Source organism: Heteronotia binoei, chromosome 14 (assembly GCF_032191835.1).
Source record: "Heteronotia binoei isolate CCM8104 ecotype False Entrance Well chromosome 14, APGP_CSIRO_Hbin_v1, whole genome shotgun sequence".
NCBI lineage: Eukaryota > Metazoa > Chordata > Lepidosauria > Squamata > Gekkonidae > Heteronotia > Heteronotia binoei.
Genome location: NC_083236.1, coordinates 44658826 through 44672688, shown reverse-complemented (window position 1 = coordinate 44672688; position 13863 = coordinate 44658826). Strand labels below are relative to the sequence as shown.

The 13863-nt window shown below is 43.6% G+C and overlaps 1 protein-coding gene across 1 annotated transcript in view; it reads right to left on the bottom strand.

The window, feature by feature from the left end:
- Positions 1-2660: 2660 nt before the first annotated feature.
- Positions 2661-13863, bottom strand: part of CDH5 (cadherin 5) — a 49339-nt gene continuing 38136 nt past the window's right edge. Inside the window, exons 8-12 of the mRNA XM_060253747.1 lie at positions 13542-13672; positions 13325-13449; positions 10645-10753; positions 9254-9499; positions 2661-7803 (exon numbers count right to left, since the gene is read on the bottom strand). Of these exons, the coding sequence (XP_060109730.1) occupies positions 7295-7803; positions 9254-9499; positions 10645-10753; positions 13325-13449; positions 13542-13672 (1120 nt within the window). The 3' untranslated portion in view covers positions 2661-7294. The remainder of the gene's footprint in view (positions 7804-9253; positions 9500-10644; positions 10754-13324; positions 13450-13541; positions 13673-13863) is intronic.

The window sequence follows — 13863 nt, the reverse complement described above, 5'->3', positions numbered from 1 at the left end:
TAGGGCTGACTGATACATGATGTTTTCTCTGGGGAGTGTCCCTGCTTTGAGTGGGATTTCTGGCCTACAGGTGAAGCCTAGAGATCTGCCAAAATTACAACTGATCTCCGGACTACAGAGATCAGTTCCTCTGGAGAACATGGCTGGTTCAGAGGGTGGATTAGGGTTGCCAGTTCTGGGTTGAGAAATACCTGGAGATTTTGGGGGTGGAGCCTGTACAGGTTAGGGTTGAGGAGATGAGGGACTTCACTGGGATGGAATGCCACAGAGTCCACTTTCCAAAGCAGCCATTTTCTCCAGTAGAACTGACCTCTGTTGCCTGGAGACTGGTTGTAATCCCAGAAGATCTCCAGCCACCGCTTGAAGGGTCAATAACAAGCCAGGGCAGAGAGATAATCTAAGCAAAGAGCACAAGAAAACGAAAGCTCCCAAATATAATGAAAAATAAGTGGTATATAATATGATGAAATCCAAAAGTTTATACTTTTTTTTTTTAATCAATTTGAATTGTGAAATATTCTAGTGAAGAATTTCTGGTGGATGAATTGTATACTATTTGGACTTTGGCTCAAATTATATTATTAGTACCTCCTTGTAGGTTGAGTGGACTGTATACTTTTGGATTTCCATTGTATTCTATTCCACTTATTTTTCATTATATTTGGGAGCTTTCATTTTCTTGTGTTCTTTACCAAGAGTAGCAACCTTAGGGTGGACTTTATGGCATTTATATCTCACTGAGATCTCTCTCCTCCCCAAACACCATCTTTGCAAAGCTCCACCCTCGACCATCCTCATAAAGCTCTGACTTCATCAACCTCACAAAGCTTGTCCTTCAAATCCCCAGGAATTTCCCAACTCGGAGCTGGCAACCCTAGGAGGGATGAATGTTCTGAAGTTCCATGCTTTCTTCATGCATGAGGACGGGGACATTGATAGAGGAGGACTTTCCCATGTGCTGACAGGACTTTTTTTGTAGTAGGAACTCTTTTGCATATTAGGCCACACACCCCTGATGTAGCCAATCCTCCAAGAGCTTACAAGGCTCTTAGTACAAGGCCTACTGTAAGCTCCAGGAGGATTAGCTACATCAGGGGTGTGTCGTGTGCACAAAGTAGGTTTCCCAACCCTCCCGCCCTGGTGGGGGACCCCAAAATTTACAGCCTCTTCCCCCGCTCTCCAAAAAAACAGAAGCGCGGGGAGGGGGTGAAACGGCGCCAAGGAGCGTGGTGAGCCGCCCCATCTTGGAGGAGCTGCTAAGGTGAACTGTAGAAGAGGTGGCAGCAGTGCAGCGGCATCGCCCGCTCCGCCTCTGAGGTAAAATCAGAGAAGAGGAGGGTGGAGGCAGGCCAGGAGCGTGGCGAGCCGTGAATCTGGGTCCTTCTAGGACCCGGACTCGTGGCTCGCCACGCTCCTGGCCTGCCTCCACCCTCCCCTTCTTTGATTTCACCTCAGAGGTGGAGCGGAGTGGGCGACGCCACTGCGCTGCCACCTCTTCTCCGCTTCACCGTAGCTGCTCCTCCGAGATGGGCTCAGCCTGAGCCCATCTCGGAGGAGCAGTTACAGTGAAGCGGAGAAGAGGCGGCAGCTGCGCAGCGGCATCGCCCGCTTTGCTCCGCCTCTGAGGTGAAATCAGAGAAGGGGAAGGTGGAGGGAAGGAAGACATTTAAAAAGGTGTTCCGTCCCTTGAAATGCGATGGCCAAAACTCCCGTTGGGGTTCAGTGATGCTTGTTACACCCTTGCTCCTAGCTCCACCCCAGTGTCTCCTGGCTCCACTCCCAAAGTCCTCAGAGATTTCTTGAATTGGACTTGGCAACCCTAGCACAAAGGAGTTCCTGCTACAAAAAACAGTCCATGGAGTCGCTATTTGCCCTGTTGGGGGTGTGCATGCCCTGATGAACTTCATATTATGACCTGATGTGCCTGAGGGCTTCACTTGTGGCATTCCTTTCATATGTTATCAACCCATGACCGATGTTCCCTCTGAGCAAGCAATTTGGCTACTGCATAAATTAGTTTGTTCTGGGGCCATTTTTTCCTGAGCGAAGACAAAAATGTGTGAGCTGGAGACTAAAAAACTGTGAGCTAGCTCACACTAACTCAGTTTAGAGGGAACACTGTCCATGATTTATAACATTCACCGAGTTCACTTCTATGAAATGCAAATGCAGGCAGAACTACTTGGTACTGATAAACGGTATTTTAACGCAGATGCCAGTTATCGGAAGAAGTGAAGCCGGTTTCTAAACTGGTGAACGCACATGAACAAATGAAGCTGCCTTATACTGAACTGAACCAAATCCTCAGTCCATCAAAGTCAGTGTGGTCTACTCAGACTGGTAGAAGCTCTACAGGGTCTCAAGCAGAGGTCTTTCACATCACCTGCTACTCGATCGTTTTAATCAGAAAAGCCGAGGATTGAACCTGGGACGTTCTGCATGCCAAACAGATGCTCTACCACCGAGCCACAGCCCCTGAATATTCATAGCCCACCGAGCCCACTGAGTTCTCAAATGAAAGCGCCAGTCTTTGCATGGCTTCTCATCAGCTCTCTCATCAGGTTTTTACCATCCTGCTTCCAGAATGTCTCACTGCTGGGAATTCATTAGAAGTCCTGCTGCCTCCTCAAATCTTACCAATGAATAGACAAAACCAATTATACTTGAATTTGGCTTTTATGTAAGTAAAAAAAAATCCCCAATAAACACAACACAGTACATAAATAGATAACAAAACTATCCAGTGCAAAAAACAAAAAAGAGATTGATGTACAGTAGAAATTAAGGCTGCTAATTCCTTAGAGTAGCTTCGGTACAAACATGCTACCATAAAGGAACAGCCAGGGAAGAGGAAATCAAAGGACATCGAAACTGGATAACGTTTACAAAAAGCATTACAGTGGCTCTAAATATTTTTTTTCCTAGTTAATCTCATTGGTTAAACAGTAAGGGGTAAATTACATAGTGATCTTTGTTAGTCGGGATAACACTTTATATTACATTCTTCATAGAACCGCACTGAGTTGTTCCAAATGGCGAATAAGCTTTGGAGTGGAATCCTGAACAAAGTGAGGATTGCAGATTTCCTGCCGAGTAGACACGGAGCGTGTGGAAGGTTGGCAGGAAGTCACCCAGGTGCAGAGCAGCTGCTGCAGGGAACGGATCACAAAGGCTCTTTTCCCAACGATGTCTTGCCAGATCAAGGCTCTTATCTAAGGAAAGCTGTGTTGGATAGCTAAGGCACAGAATCGGGAGAGGCAGTGGGCACCAAGGAGATACATCAAGATCAGTTTCATCGGTTGCATCTGCTGAGGAACAAATTTCCAAGTAGAAAATGCACAGCATGAAAAAAGGGGTCCCAGATGGGGAGCGTTCTGTGTGTGGCAAGAGCAGATATTTGCATATTCATCTAAACCACAATGTTCAGCTAGGCTCATTGAACTTGCTATGGAAGAAAAAGAAGAAGATTTATACCTCGCCCTTCACTCAGAGTCTCAGAGGGGCTTACAAATTCCTTTCCCTTCCCCTCCCCACAACAGGCACCCAGAGAGGTAGGTGGGGCTGAGAGAGCTCTCCAAGAACTGCTCTTGAGCAGAACAGCTCTGAGAGAGTTATGACTGACCCAAGATCATGCCAGCAGTTGCATGTGGAGTTGGGAATTGAACTTGGTTTTCCCAGATAAAAGTCTGTACACTAAACTGCTACACTAAACTAGCTCTCATGAGAAGGAGGGCAGGAAGGGATGAGGCAGTGTTCGGCTCTTGAGGCTCAGGATATTTCTGATTGCTACTTTGGGGTTGGGAAGGAAGAACTCCAGGCCAGATTGGAAGGGATGCCAACTTCCATGTGACAGCTGGAGATTTTCCGCTGTTAACAGTTGATCTCCAACTGACTAACGTGAGTTCTCCTGAAGAAAATGGCTGCTTTGGAGGGTAGACTTGATGTCATAATACCCTGCTGAGGTCCCTCGCCTCTCCTAACCCTGCCCTCCCCAGGCTCCACCCCCAATTCTTCAGGTATTTCCTGTCCCAGAGCAGACAACCCTACAGATTGGCCTGGAGGTTTTTTGCCTTCCTCTGGGCAGAGAACAAGAATCACAGGGGGACTTGGGGGGTGGGGGGAGACCGGTGTGAATTTCCTGCATAGTGCAGAGGGTTGGACTAGATGACCCTTGGGACCACTTCCAGCTCTATGCTTCTACATTTCTAACCGATTGGCTATCTCCCCCTGCCCCCTCCCCCAGTGTGGATGCACATCCATTCCAGGGTTTTCGTAGTTATGCACAACTAGATCCGGACAGAGGTCCAAAGTTTCACAGAGGAAAAGAACCCAGATATGTAAATTTCAGCATTTGCCTGCACAGGCTGAGGGGTGGCTAAAGAAGGATTACATCCCCACTCCTATGTTTTACTATCAGAACCTGCAATCTATAAATTATGTGGGTTTTATAGTCAGGAATCAGCTCCCACATACAAAATCTAATGTCTGAAGCTGCTGTCAGTGCATGCATAGGGCTGTCAGAATGCCAATGGAGAGACTGTAGATTGAAGTCTTTCTTTCTTTCTTTCTTTCTTTCTTTCTTTCTTTCTTTCTTTCTTTCTTTCTTTCTTTCTTTCTTTCTTTCTTTCTTTCTTTCTTTCTTTCTTTCTTTCTTTCTTTCTTTCTTTCTTTCTTTCTTTCTTTCTTTCTTTCTTTCCCCTCCCTCCCTCATTTATTATAAAAACAATTATTTACAGAGTTAATAACAGCTCAGTAAATGATTAGCAGTATATTTGGCAATTAGAAGTTAGTGAGGTAGGATCATGGCAAGGGAAACCATTAAAAGATGCTTATAGTTTACAGGCTATAGGATGGATGCATTTATGAAATGCAAACAGCAAGGTTCTACTTTGTTTCTGAGATGACCCTTCAGTGTTAGCTGTAATTACACAAAATACAAAGATACAAAATGTTCAATAACCAATGTTACATCCACTAAGCTATTTCATCCGTTCACACTACAGTTTCTACAAAGCAGAGTATCTGTTTGGGGGGCACACCATGCCAAAACACCAAGATCATTCGCTTTGGTACACCTACAGCTGCCATGATGGCTGATTGCATAACTAATACGGAATTTTCATCAACATGTAATATTAAGTTATTATGGTGGTATTCATTTTCTTCCAAAGCTGTGTATCTTGAACCATGCTAACAAGGTCCTAGGACACTCATGCGCTTCTAAAACTTTGCAGGACAGATGCTGTGAAGTAGTTATCAGCTTTACACTGAGTATCTGTACTACTCAGATTTTTTTTTTTTGGTTTATACCCGTTTAACTGTCATGGCTCCCTCTCAAAAAATTCCAGCTTGGTGAGAAGGTGGAGAATTTTCTCTCAGAGATCCTTCTTGCCCCCTCCCTCATAGAGGGAAAGTCTCATATTAGTTTAGGTCTGGTGTGTAGGAGGGACTTGGGTTAAATCCATCTTGTCATAAAATCTTGAATGTTGGGGTTGCCTTAACAGTGGATGGGATGGATTCAAACCAGGGTTTTTGAGGTTTTTGGGTAGAAAAAGCCCAGCAGGAACTCATTTCTATATTAGGCCACACCCCCTTATGCCAAGCCAGTCAGAATTGTAGTCCTGCTCAAAAAAACCCCTGGGATTGGACCCAAGGTATTCTCCTAATGTGGAAGAGCTTATTCCATGAAAAGGGTGTCTATGGACCCAGTTCTATGGTTGGATTCACCTGGGTGAAATGAAGCAAAAAGCTCACAATAATCCTGAAAGGGCCTACAGAGCTATTTACACTTGGAACTGCCAAATTCTTCATTAAAAAATACCCATTTTCACAGTACCAAGAAAAAAAATAGGAAAGAATTGGCAGTGCAGTTCTAGGCTGAGTTATTACAATTCCAAGCCCATTAATATCTATGACTTTAGACTGGAATAACTTGCATAGGATTGCAGAGTACTTGCATAGGATTGCATTGTTGACTATGAAACTCCAGTTTCATAGTCAACAATGCTCTTAATTTTGAAAGACCCCTGAAAAAAAATTTCTTTGACTGTGTTTGACAGTCTAGTTTTTGAACAAACAAAAGTTTAGCCTGTATATTAATGTGATAGACCTACAACCTGAGGCTGAGAATTTCTCCCTTTTTACCCTGAAGAGGACCTTCCTAGCCCAATGGGTGGCAAATTCTTATAACAAAGGCAAAAAGGCCATGTATATTTGTTAGGGTAAGATTTCTGAGCCTCTCCATCTATACCATGATTTATGTCACGTGAATTTGGAAGTCAGCTCCAATGTGCATTACAACCAATTTAGGTTCTACAATTCACCTCATATGCTGATTTAAGCCAAAGCCGAGAAGCTTTAGATGTGAAAATGCTTGTCAAATCGCAATATTTTTAATTAGCATGCGGCCTATGAGGAGAGTTGGAGAGCTCTTCATGATGTTGAAGATGTTTGGAGCTTGGTCTTTGATGGCTGATTCATACATGGAGTTCATTGCTTGGGTGTCAAAGTTCCTGTTTCCCAAGACCGAACTATACACCACTTTTTTTCATGGTTTGTGTCTGAATTCCACAGTCTGATTTTCAGTCTGCTGGCAATGACAAGTTCCTCCTAAGTGCACAGGTATTCCAATCTGGAGTGTGATCCTAAGCTTAAATGACCCTACAGGGTGCTAGTTCCTTTATTAGGGACTGCCAATGTGTTGATGGAATACAGAAAGGTTTGAGGTTGGGAAAATGACATAGTGGAGGAAAGCTGAAGCTCCTTCCCCCTACATGTTGTGGTTGCAATCCACACTGGGCTCCTGTGTGCTTGGGAACTGACTTCCTAGCCAATCCTCCAAGAGCTTACAGCGGGCCCTGTAATAAGAGCCCTGTAAGCTCTTGAAGGATTGGCTTCATAAGAGGGGTTTGGCCTAATATGCAAAGGAGTTCCTACTACAAAAAAAGCCCTGATGCCAACCCATGTAATGGGACTAGTGTGATGATGAATCTGAGGAAGGGTTATGAGGAATATTAACAGAACAGAGAATGGCAGAAGAAACCAGACCTCTTACAGTATAGAGCAAGATGAAAGATGCTTCCTGATTTTTAAAGAAAATTAAATACGTTTTCAGGTAAAGAGAAATATTTTCTCCCAGCATGCAATGGGACCTCATTTTGGTTTCTTGGATCCTGATCACATCAACCTGCTCTGAAAATGCATGAAGACGTGGCAGTTGCTGCCTTATGAATCTGCAGTCTCTCAGTTCTGGCGTTCGTGGTTTAAGTGTAAGAACGTTTGCCATCCATCTGACTCAATATGCAAAATTTTCATTGGCTTCCAAGCCATAGAGCTCTGCCAGCATTTTAAACCTTGGACCCCAGTCGTTGAGGAAGTCGTAGTCAATATCTGAGTCGGAGGAACCTGATCCCAAAGAGCTTAGAGATTCTGCAATAGACTCTGCTCCTTCGTAGCCAAAGATGTGGAGAGTATCGTACGGAAGCAAATCTCCATCGTTGTCGGCTTCATCCTTTTTCATTTCAATCATAATGGCCATTTCTCCAGTGCCAGAAAGTCCATGTCTGAGTGGCTTTTGGACCTGGGAGTACATGCAGGGCATGGTCTCCCGAGTCATTTGTGGTGATGTCATACCGCTTTGGCGGACTGAATTGAGGATTGACACGTCGTAACTAGTAGTGTCCATTTCACCACCGCCTTCTTCGTCGTAGGCCACCAGTTGTTCGTGGATCTCTGCCACGTTCTTCCGGAGGACGTTCAGATCTTTCTTGTGTCTCCTTCTCAGGGCTATAAGCAGCATAATGACTGCAGGCAAAAGAATCGCAAGGAAACAAATATAAAAACAGGGAAGCCAAACAAACTGAGAGAATATGACCTGATTTAGTTAACACAGGATATAAAGGTAAAGTTGTGGATGCTTGCTTTACTAGAAATCCCAATTCTAGAAATCCTAATTGCTTTCCTTATTTTAAATAAATATCCCTCCAAGAAATAAAGTTTGATTAACACATTTGCAGAAACGATCCACTTTAGATTGTACTGATGAACGCATACCTACCGAGAGTTAACCCAAGCAAGTAACATGCTGAAAAAAGCTTAATATAAAGTTTGGTGGCTTTACCAAAAGAAGATATTTTGAATGCTTATATTTAAAAGATTCATTATCTTACCAAGCCAATGCAAAGGAAGAATTTTATGTTTACATGTCACAAATGTGTGCTTTTTGTAGTAACAGAAAATGATCAACATTAAACATAAATGAGCAATCTTAAAAATAAGCTACGGGCACAAAACCAGCATAAAGACAACTATTGCATATCCTAAAAATACCCAACAAAAACAGGCCAGATGAAGACCATAAAATAGCTAGAAAAGACAGAACCCCCCCCCCTACTTAAAAACCTGATGATGCAAAATATTTTTGGCAGTAGGTTCAGGATGGCCAACCGCCTCTGAACCCCAGAACCTGGAGACAACATCAGTGGAAGGTCTTGACCTTTATGGCCTATTGTTGGCCCTTCAGAAGAATTGATTGGCCATTGTGTGTGACAGAATGCTGGACAGGATACTATCCACAGAGAATGATTAAAATGTGGAGTTTGCTGCCATAGGATGTAGAGATGGCCACAGGGATAAACAGCTTTAAAAGAGAATTAAATGAATTCATGGAGGATAAGTCTATCAATGGCTAGTAGCCATGATGACTGAGGGGAACTTCCATGTTAAGAGGCACTAAGCCTTTGAATCTCAGAGGCAACATTAGGGGAAGGTCTTGGCCTCTATGTCCTATTGTTGGCCCTCCACAGGAATTTGTTGCCCATTGTGTATGACAGGATGCTGAACTAGATGGACCACTGCTATAATCCAGCAGGGCTCTTACGTTTGTATCGCTTGGCACCTAAACGTAGGTAAGCCAAGGCTCCAGGGGAATGGGCATTCCAAAGGCAAGGTGCCACCACTGAAATGTCCCGTCTCTAGTTGCCACCCAACTCATCTCTGTAGGTGAGGGTGTAGAGGGGCAGGACTTGGGAGCCAGATGTTAATTATTAGACTGATGTATCCCTAAAAATGAAAAGAGTCCATCATTACAACTGATTTCCAGACTTTTGAATACAAAGATCAGGTCCCTTGGAGAAAACGGCTGCTTTGGAGAGGATATATCATCCCTGTCTTTGTTGCATGCTCCAAATGAACGCCCATTCCTCCCTATAGCCCCAGTGTTGCATTTGGAAAGTACAGAAGCATCAATAGTTACCAAATATTGTGAGGATGCAAACAAAGATGGCCACCAGAGCTTGGATGCTGACTCCCACTTGTTTGGCTGCTTCCTCACAAAATGTGAACTGGCCAGCCTCGTCACACTTACAGACCAGGATAGTGAGGGTGTTTGTGCTGCTTTGCTCGGGCGCACCGTTGTCAGAGATGACTATAGGCAAGTAATGGATTTTGACTAGCTCCCGATTAAACTCTCCGTATTTGACGGTGATGTTTGCTGTGTTATCTGAAGAAAGCAATGACATCTTATTAAACTTAGCAGTTGCCTGGTAGAATTACTTGCCAGTAGGCACAAATTTCACTTTCAGAGGATGAGCAAGCTTTTCAGGAGGTGAGGACAACCTTTTATCTTCTACTTTCATGACTTCAGAATGTAACTATTTACTTACTGTGAGCCTCTATGGTATCTTTGGCAGGGCTGGCGCACCCTCCAGGGCTCTCTCTTTTGGACTCTATGGTAAAACCATAGAGTCTCTGCTGATTCCTAGAGCTACCCTACATAACTTCCAGATTTCACCTGGAAGTGATGTTGTGACATAGCCAACATTCCTCACCCACCATTTTCTCATCCCAGCCCTAACAGTTGCCAGGATTGGCTTGGCATCCTTCAGTCTGACAGACCCAGGTTTGAATCTTCATAATGCCATGGAAGCTTGTTAGGTGACCTTGCACCATTCACATAATCTCAATCTAAACTTTCTCACGGGGTTATTGTGAAGATAAAATGGAAGAGAGAAGAATAGCGTTAGCTGTTTTGGGTTCCCATTGAGGAGATAGGTGGCATATAAATGAAGTACCGTAAATTCAAAAAATGGGGACTGCTATAAATGCAAACATGGCTAAAACCCTGTCTAAGCAAAGAAGTCTTTACTAGATTCCTAACAGAAATAAAAAAAATGCAGTCGCCTACTATGCCAGGGAGGGCATTCTGTAATCTGGGTGCCACCACTGACAAGGTCTCATCCCTGGTAGTTGCTCATGATACCAGCATATCGAACATTTGGTACCTCTGCAGAACATCCTGATGTACATCATATGGGAGTAGAAGATCCATCATGCACAAGGTGCGGATGGTCATTCAGGTTATTTATTTATCATATGGCAGAGTTACATGCAGGGAACATATAATAATATAAAATAAGCAACCAAGTTGATACAATGGTTATAGATAATGGGTCATTTAGATATTCTGTTTCTAAACTATTTAGGGGCCTTAAATGTCAAAAATACCATTTTGGGTTTACACTCAAACATCCAACTAATATCCAGACCTGCAATTTGCTTTTCATATCGGTTACTGCCGCAATGCTGTTAGCTAAACTTTCCCCAATGCTATCTTTTTGGCATCTTGTGATGTCTACAGGAACATACCGTGATTGTCAATCAGAGTGAAATTGCTGTCTTCGGAGGTTAAAGAATACGTGAATCTCATTCCAGGCAACATTTCATCCTTATCTACAGCAGAAATTCTGATGATCACCTAGAGGAATGAAAGGGGGCAATAAATACATAGGCCAGGATCTCCAGTATGGCCCTTTGAGCTTGTTTCTTGGACAGCAGGACTATGTGCTAAAAGACATAGGCTTTTGAAAAACCAAGATCACATTCAAAGGAAAATTACTAATTGGCAGGGCTTTTTTTGTAGCAGGAACTCCTTTGCATATTAGGCCACACACCCCTGATGTAGCCAATCCTCCAAGAGCTTACAGGGCTCTTAGTACAGGGCCTACTGTGAGATCTTGGAGGATTGGCTACATCAGGGGTGCATGGCCTAACATGCAAATGAGTTCCTGCTACAAAACAAGCCCTGCCAATAGGTATGAGGTTGGGGGAGTTTATGGAGATGTTTACTGTTCAGAGAAATAAACCAGAGGAAATGATTCCCCTGCAAAACATCTCCAAGAAACTCTTCAGTCCCTTCAAAATCTTTCTGGGCCATTCCCTTTCACATATTGGGTATTGTAGAATCCAGCTACCCCGCCATTAGACTTTAACTTCAACTTCAAGATTTCATTCACTTTTTAAATAAAAGAGCCATATTCAGTTCTGTGTTGAGCTACATTTGCCTCTGAAGCCATAGGTTGATGCTCTCTGCTTTAAAGAGTTTCCAGAAAAAATCATCTCCATTCGATGCCCTCCCTAGCCCAAAATATGTGTTCAGGTTTTTAATGAGCTGGGTCCAGATTCCTGGGGTTTCCCGGACCTAACCCCAAGGAATCCAGACCTAACTAATAAATAAATAAATAAATAAATAAAATAAATAAAAATAAATAACTCTCTGCAGCCACACAGCAACTGTGGAAAATGGCTATTAAAAATAAAGAAGAAGAAGAAATGATATTGGATTTATAATGTACCCTATACCCTGAATCTCAGAGCGGTCACAATCTCCTTTACCTTCCTTCTGCTCCACAACAGACACCCTGTGAGGTAGGTGGGGCTGAGAGAGCTCTTACAGCAGCTGCCCTTTCATGGACAACTCCTACAAGAGCTATGGCTGACCCAAGGCCATTCCAGCAGGTGCAAGTGGAGGAGTGGGGAATCAAACTCGGTTCTCCTGGATAAGAGTCTGCGCACTTAACCACTACACCAAAATGGACACAGAACATAACTGCAGGAGGAGGAAGGGGCTTTTGCTCCCCTCCCCAAGCTGTTTTCTCATATAGGAATAGAACTGGGGAGGGGGGGGAGTTATTTTCCTGTTTTTGTTGCTTCACATGTGCAGAATAATGCCGGAATTTTTCTTACTCCCCCTGCAGTGGCATCTTGAGCCTTTCTAGCCATTCCCTGCAGCTGCTGTGTAGCTGCAGGCAATACTCCCTCTAAGCTGTGGAGTCTTGTGTGCAAAAATTCTACTTTGTGAGCTACTAACATTAAAGTTGTGAGCTACTGCATCAATTAGTTTGCTTGGGGGCCATTTTTCCTGAGCTAAGACAAAAGTGTGTGAGTTGGAGGCTAAAGAAACCGTGAGCTAGCAAATACTAACTCAGCTTAGAGGGAACATTGGCTGCAGGTAACTCAAACACAACTCATTAAAACCCCAAACATGTAACTTGACCACTGGGCTGGCTCAAAACACACACACACATACATATTCAATGAGACCTTCTAGGTAATTTGGGTCCTGCCTATAGAATAGACATTGAGTAGAGTTGGTTCCACACCCCATAATTCACATACTTCCTCTATTTTTGATAAGACTTCTGTCCTTTGTATATAAACAGGGCAGGCACATCTGAGAGATTCAGGGATGTTTTGGGTGTGGCTATCTTATATTGGGCCAATTACATGATACCCACATGACTTTACCCAGGGGTGGAATTCTAGCAGGAGCTCCTTTGCATATTAGGCCACGCCCCCCCCCCCCGATGTAGCCAATCCTCCAAGAGCTTACAAGACTCTTTTTTGTAAGCTCTTGGGGGACTGACTACATCAGGGGTGTGTGACCTAATATGCAAAGGAGCTCCTGCTAGAATTCCACCCCTGGCTTTACCAAGCCCATTAATTCATCTCTTCTGAACATGTGATGGAAACTTATCCGAGCTTAGAATCAGCTTTCCCATCAGAATGTTGCAAATCAATGATCTGCTCATTCTTTGCATAGTAAAATTTGATTCTGGGCACACATTAGGGTTGCCAGGCAACTGGTGGGGGGTTGTGGATGGGACAGAGTCCAGGGAGAATAATTTAAAAGAAAAATGAAGCCTTGACTACTTACAGGAAGTTCTGACCATAGAGTTTATGGCGATTTCTAGAAATACCTGGAAATGATTCCAGAAACTCTATAGCAGTCCTACCATGGGAATCCTAGCATACATTCATCTTTTCATACATTATCTTTTCAATGATGTAATGGTAAGAACTTTGCTACCAGAGCAAATTTGTGTTTTGCAGAAACTGTCAGGCCTGCTTTTGGTCAGTCATATACCATCAACAATCGGGGTATCTGAAGGCAGGAGAACTGTAGAAATATCGGTGACTGGACTAGATGGAGCTGTTGTCTACATGACTGAAGTTAAACATGAATAGACACTAGTTTCTGAGATTCTACCTTTCCTGGTGCGGCGTTCTCACAGACTCCCGGTTGATACAGTTCTGCGAATTCTGGTGCATTGTCATTCCTATCAAGAACTTTGATGTAAACTTGGACGTGAGTTTCTAACTGAGCTAAAATTCCTGCAGTGACGAGAAAGCACAAGAGGTTGCACAAGAGGTTTCCCCCAGGATGCTGCTGTCATGTTTCCCAAAAGACGCAAATGAATACTTACTTCCATTCTCTATTTCATTGGCTGCCACCGTTATATTATGCCAGGAGTGCTCTTCTCTGTCTAGAGGCCTCTCAGCAAAAATATACCCAGAGTTCGAGATTTTGAAATAGCTGGATCGTAGGACACGATACCTGTGTGGCATATGAAAAAGGTGTCATCTGAATAGGATTTTGATCAATGGATTTAGGCCTAGGATAGGTTATCAGCAATGTTCCCTCTAAGATGTGGAGTCTTGTGAGCAAAAATTCTGCTTTGCGAGCTACTGGCATTAAAGTTGTGAGCTACTGCATCAACTAGTTTGCTCGGGGGCCATTTTTCCTGA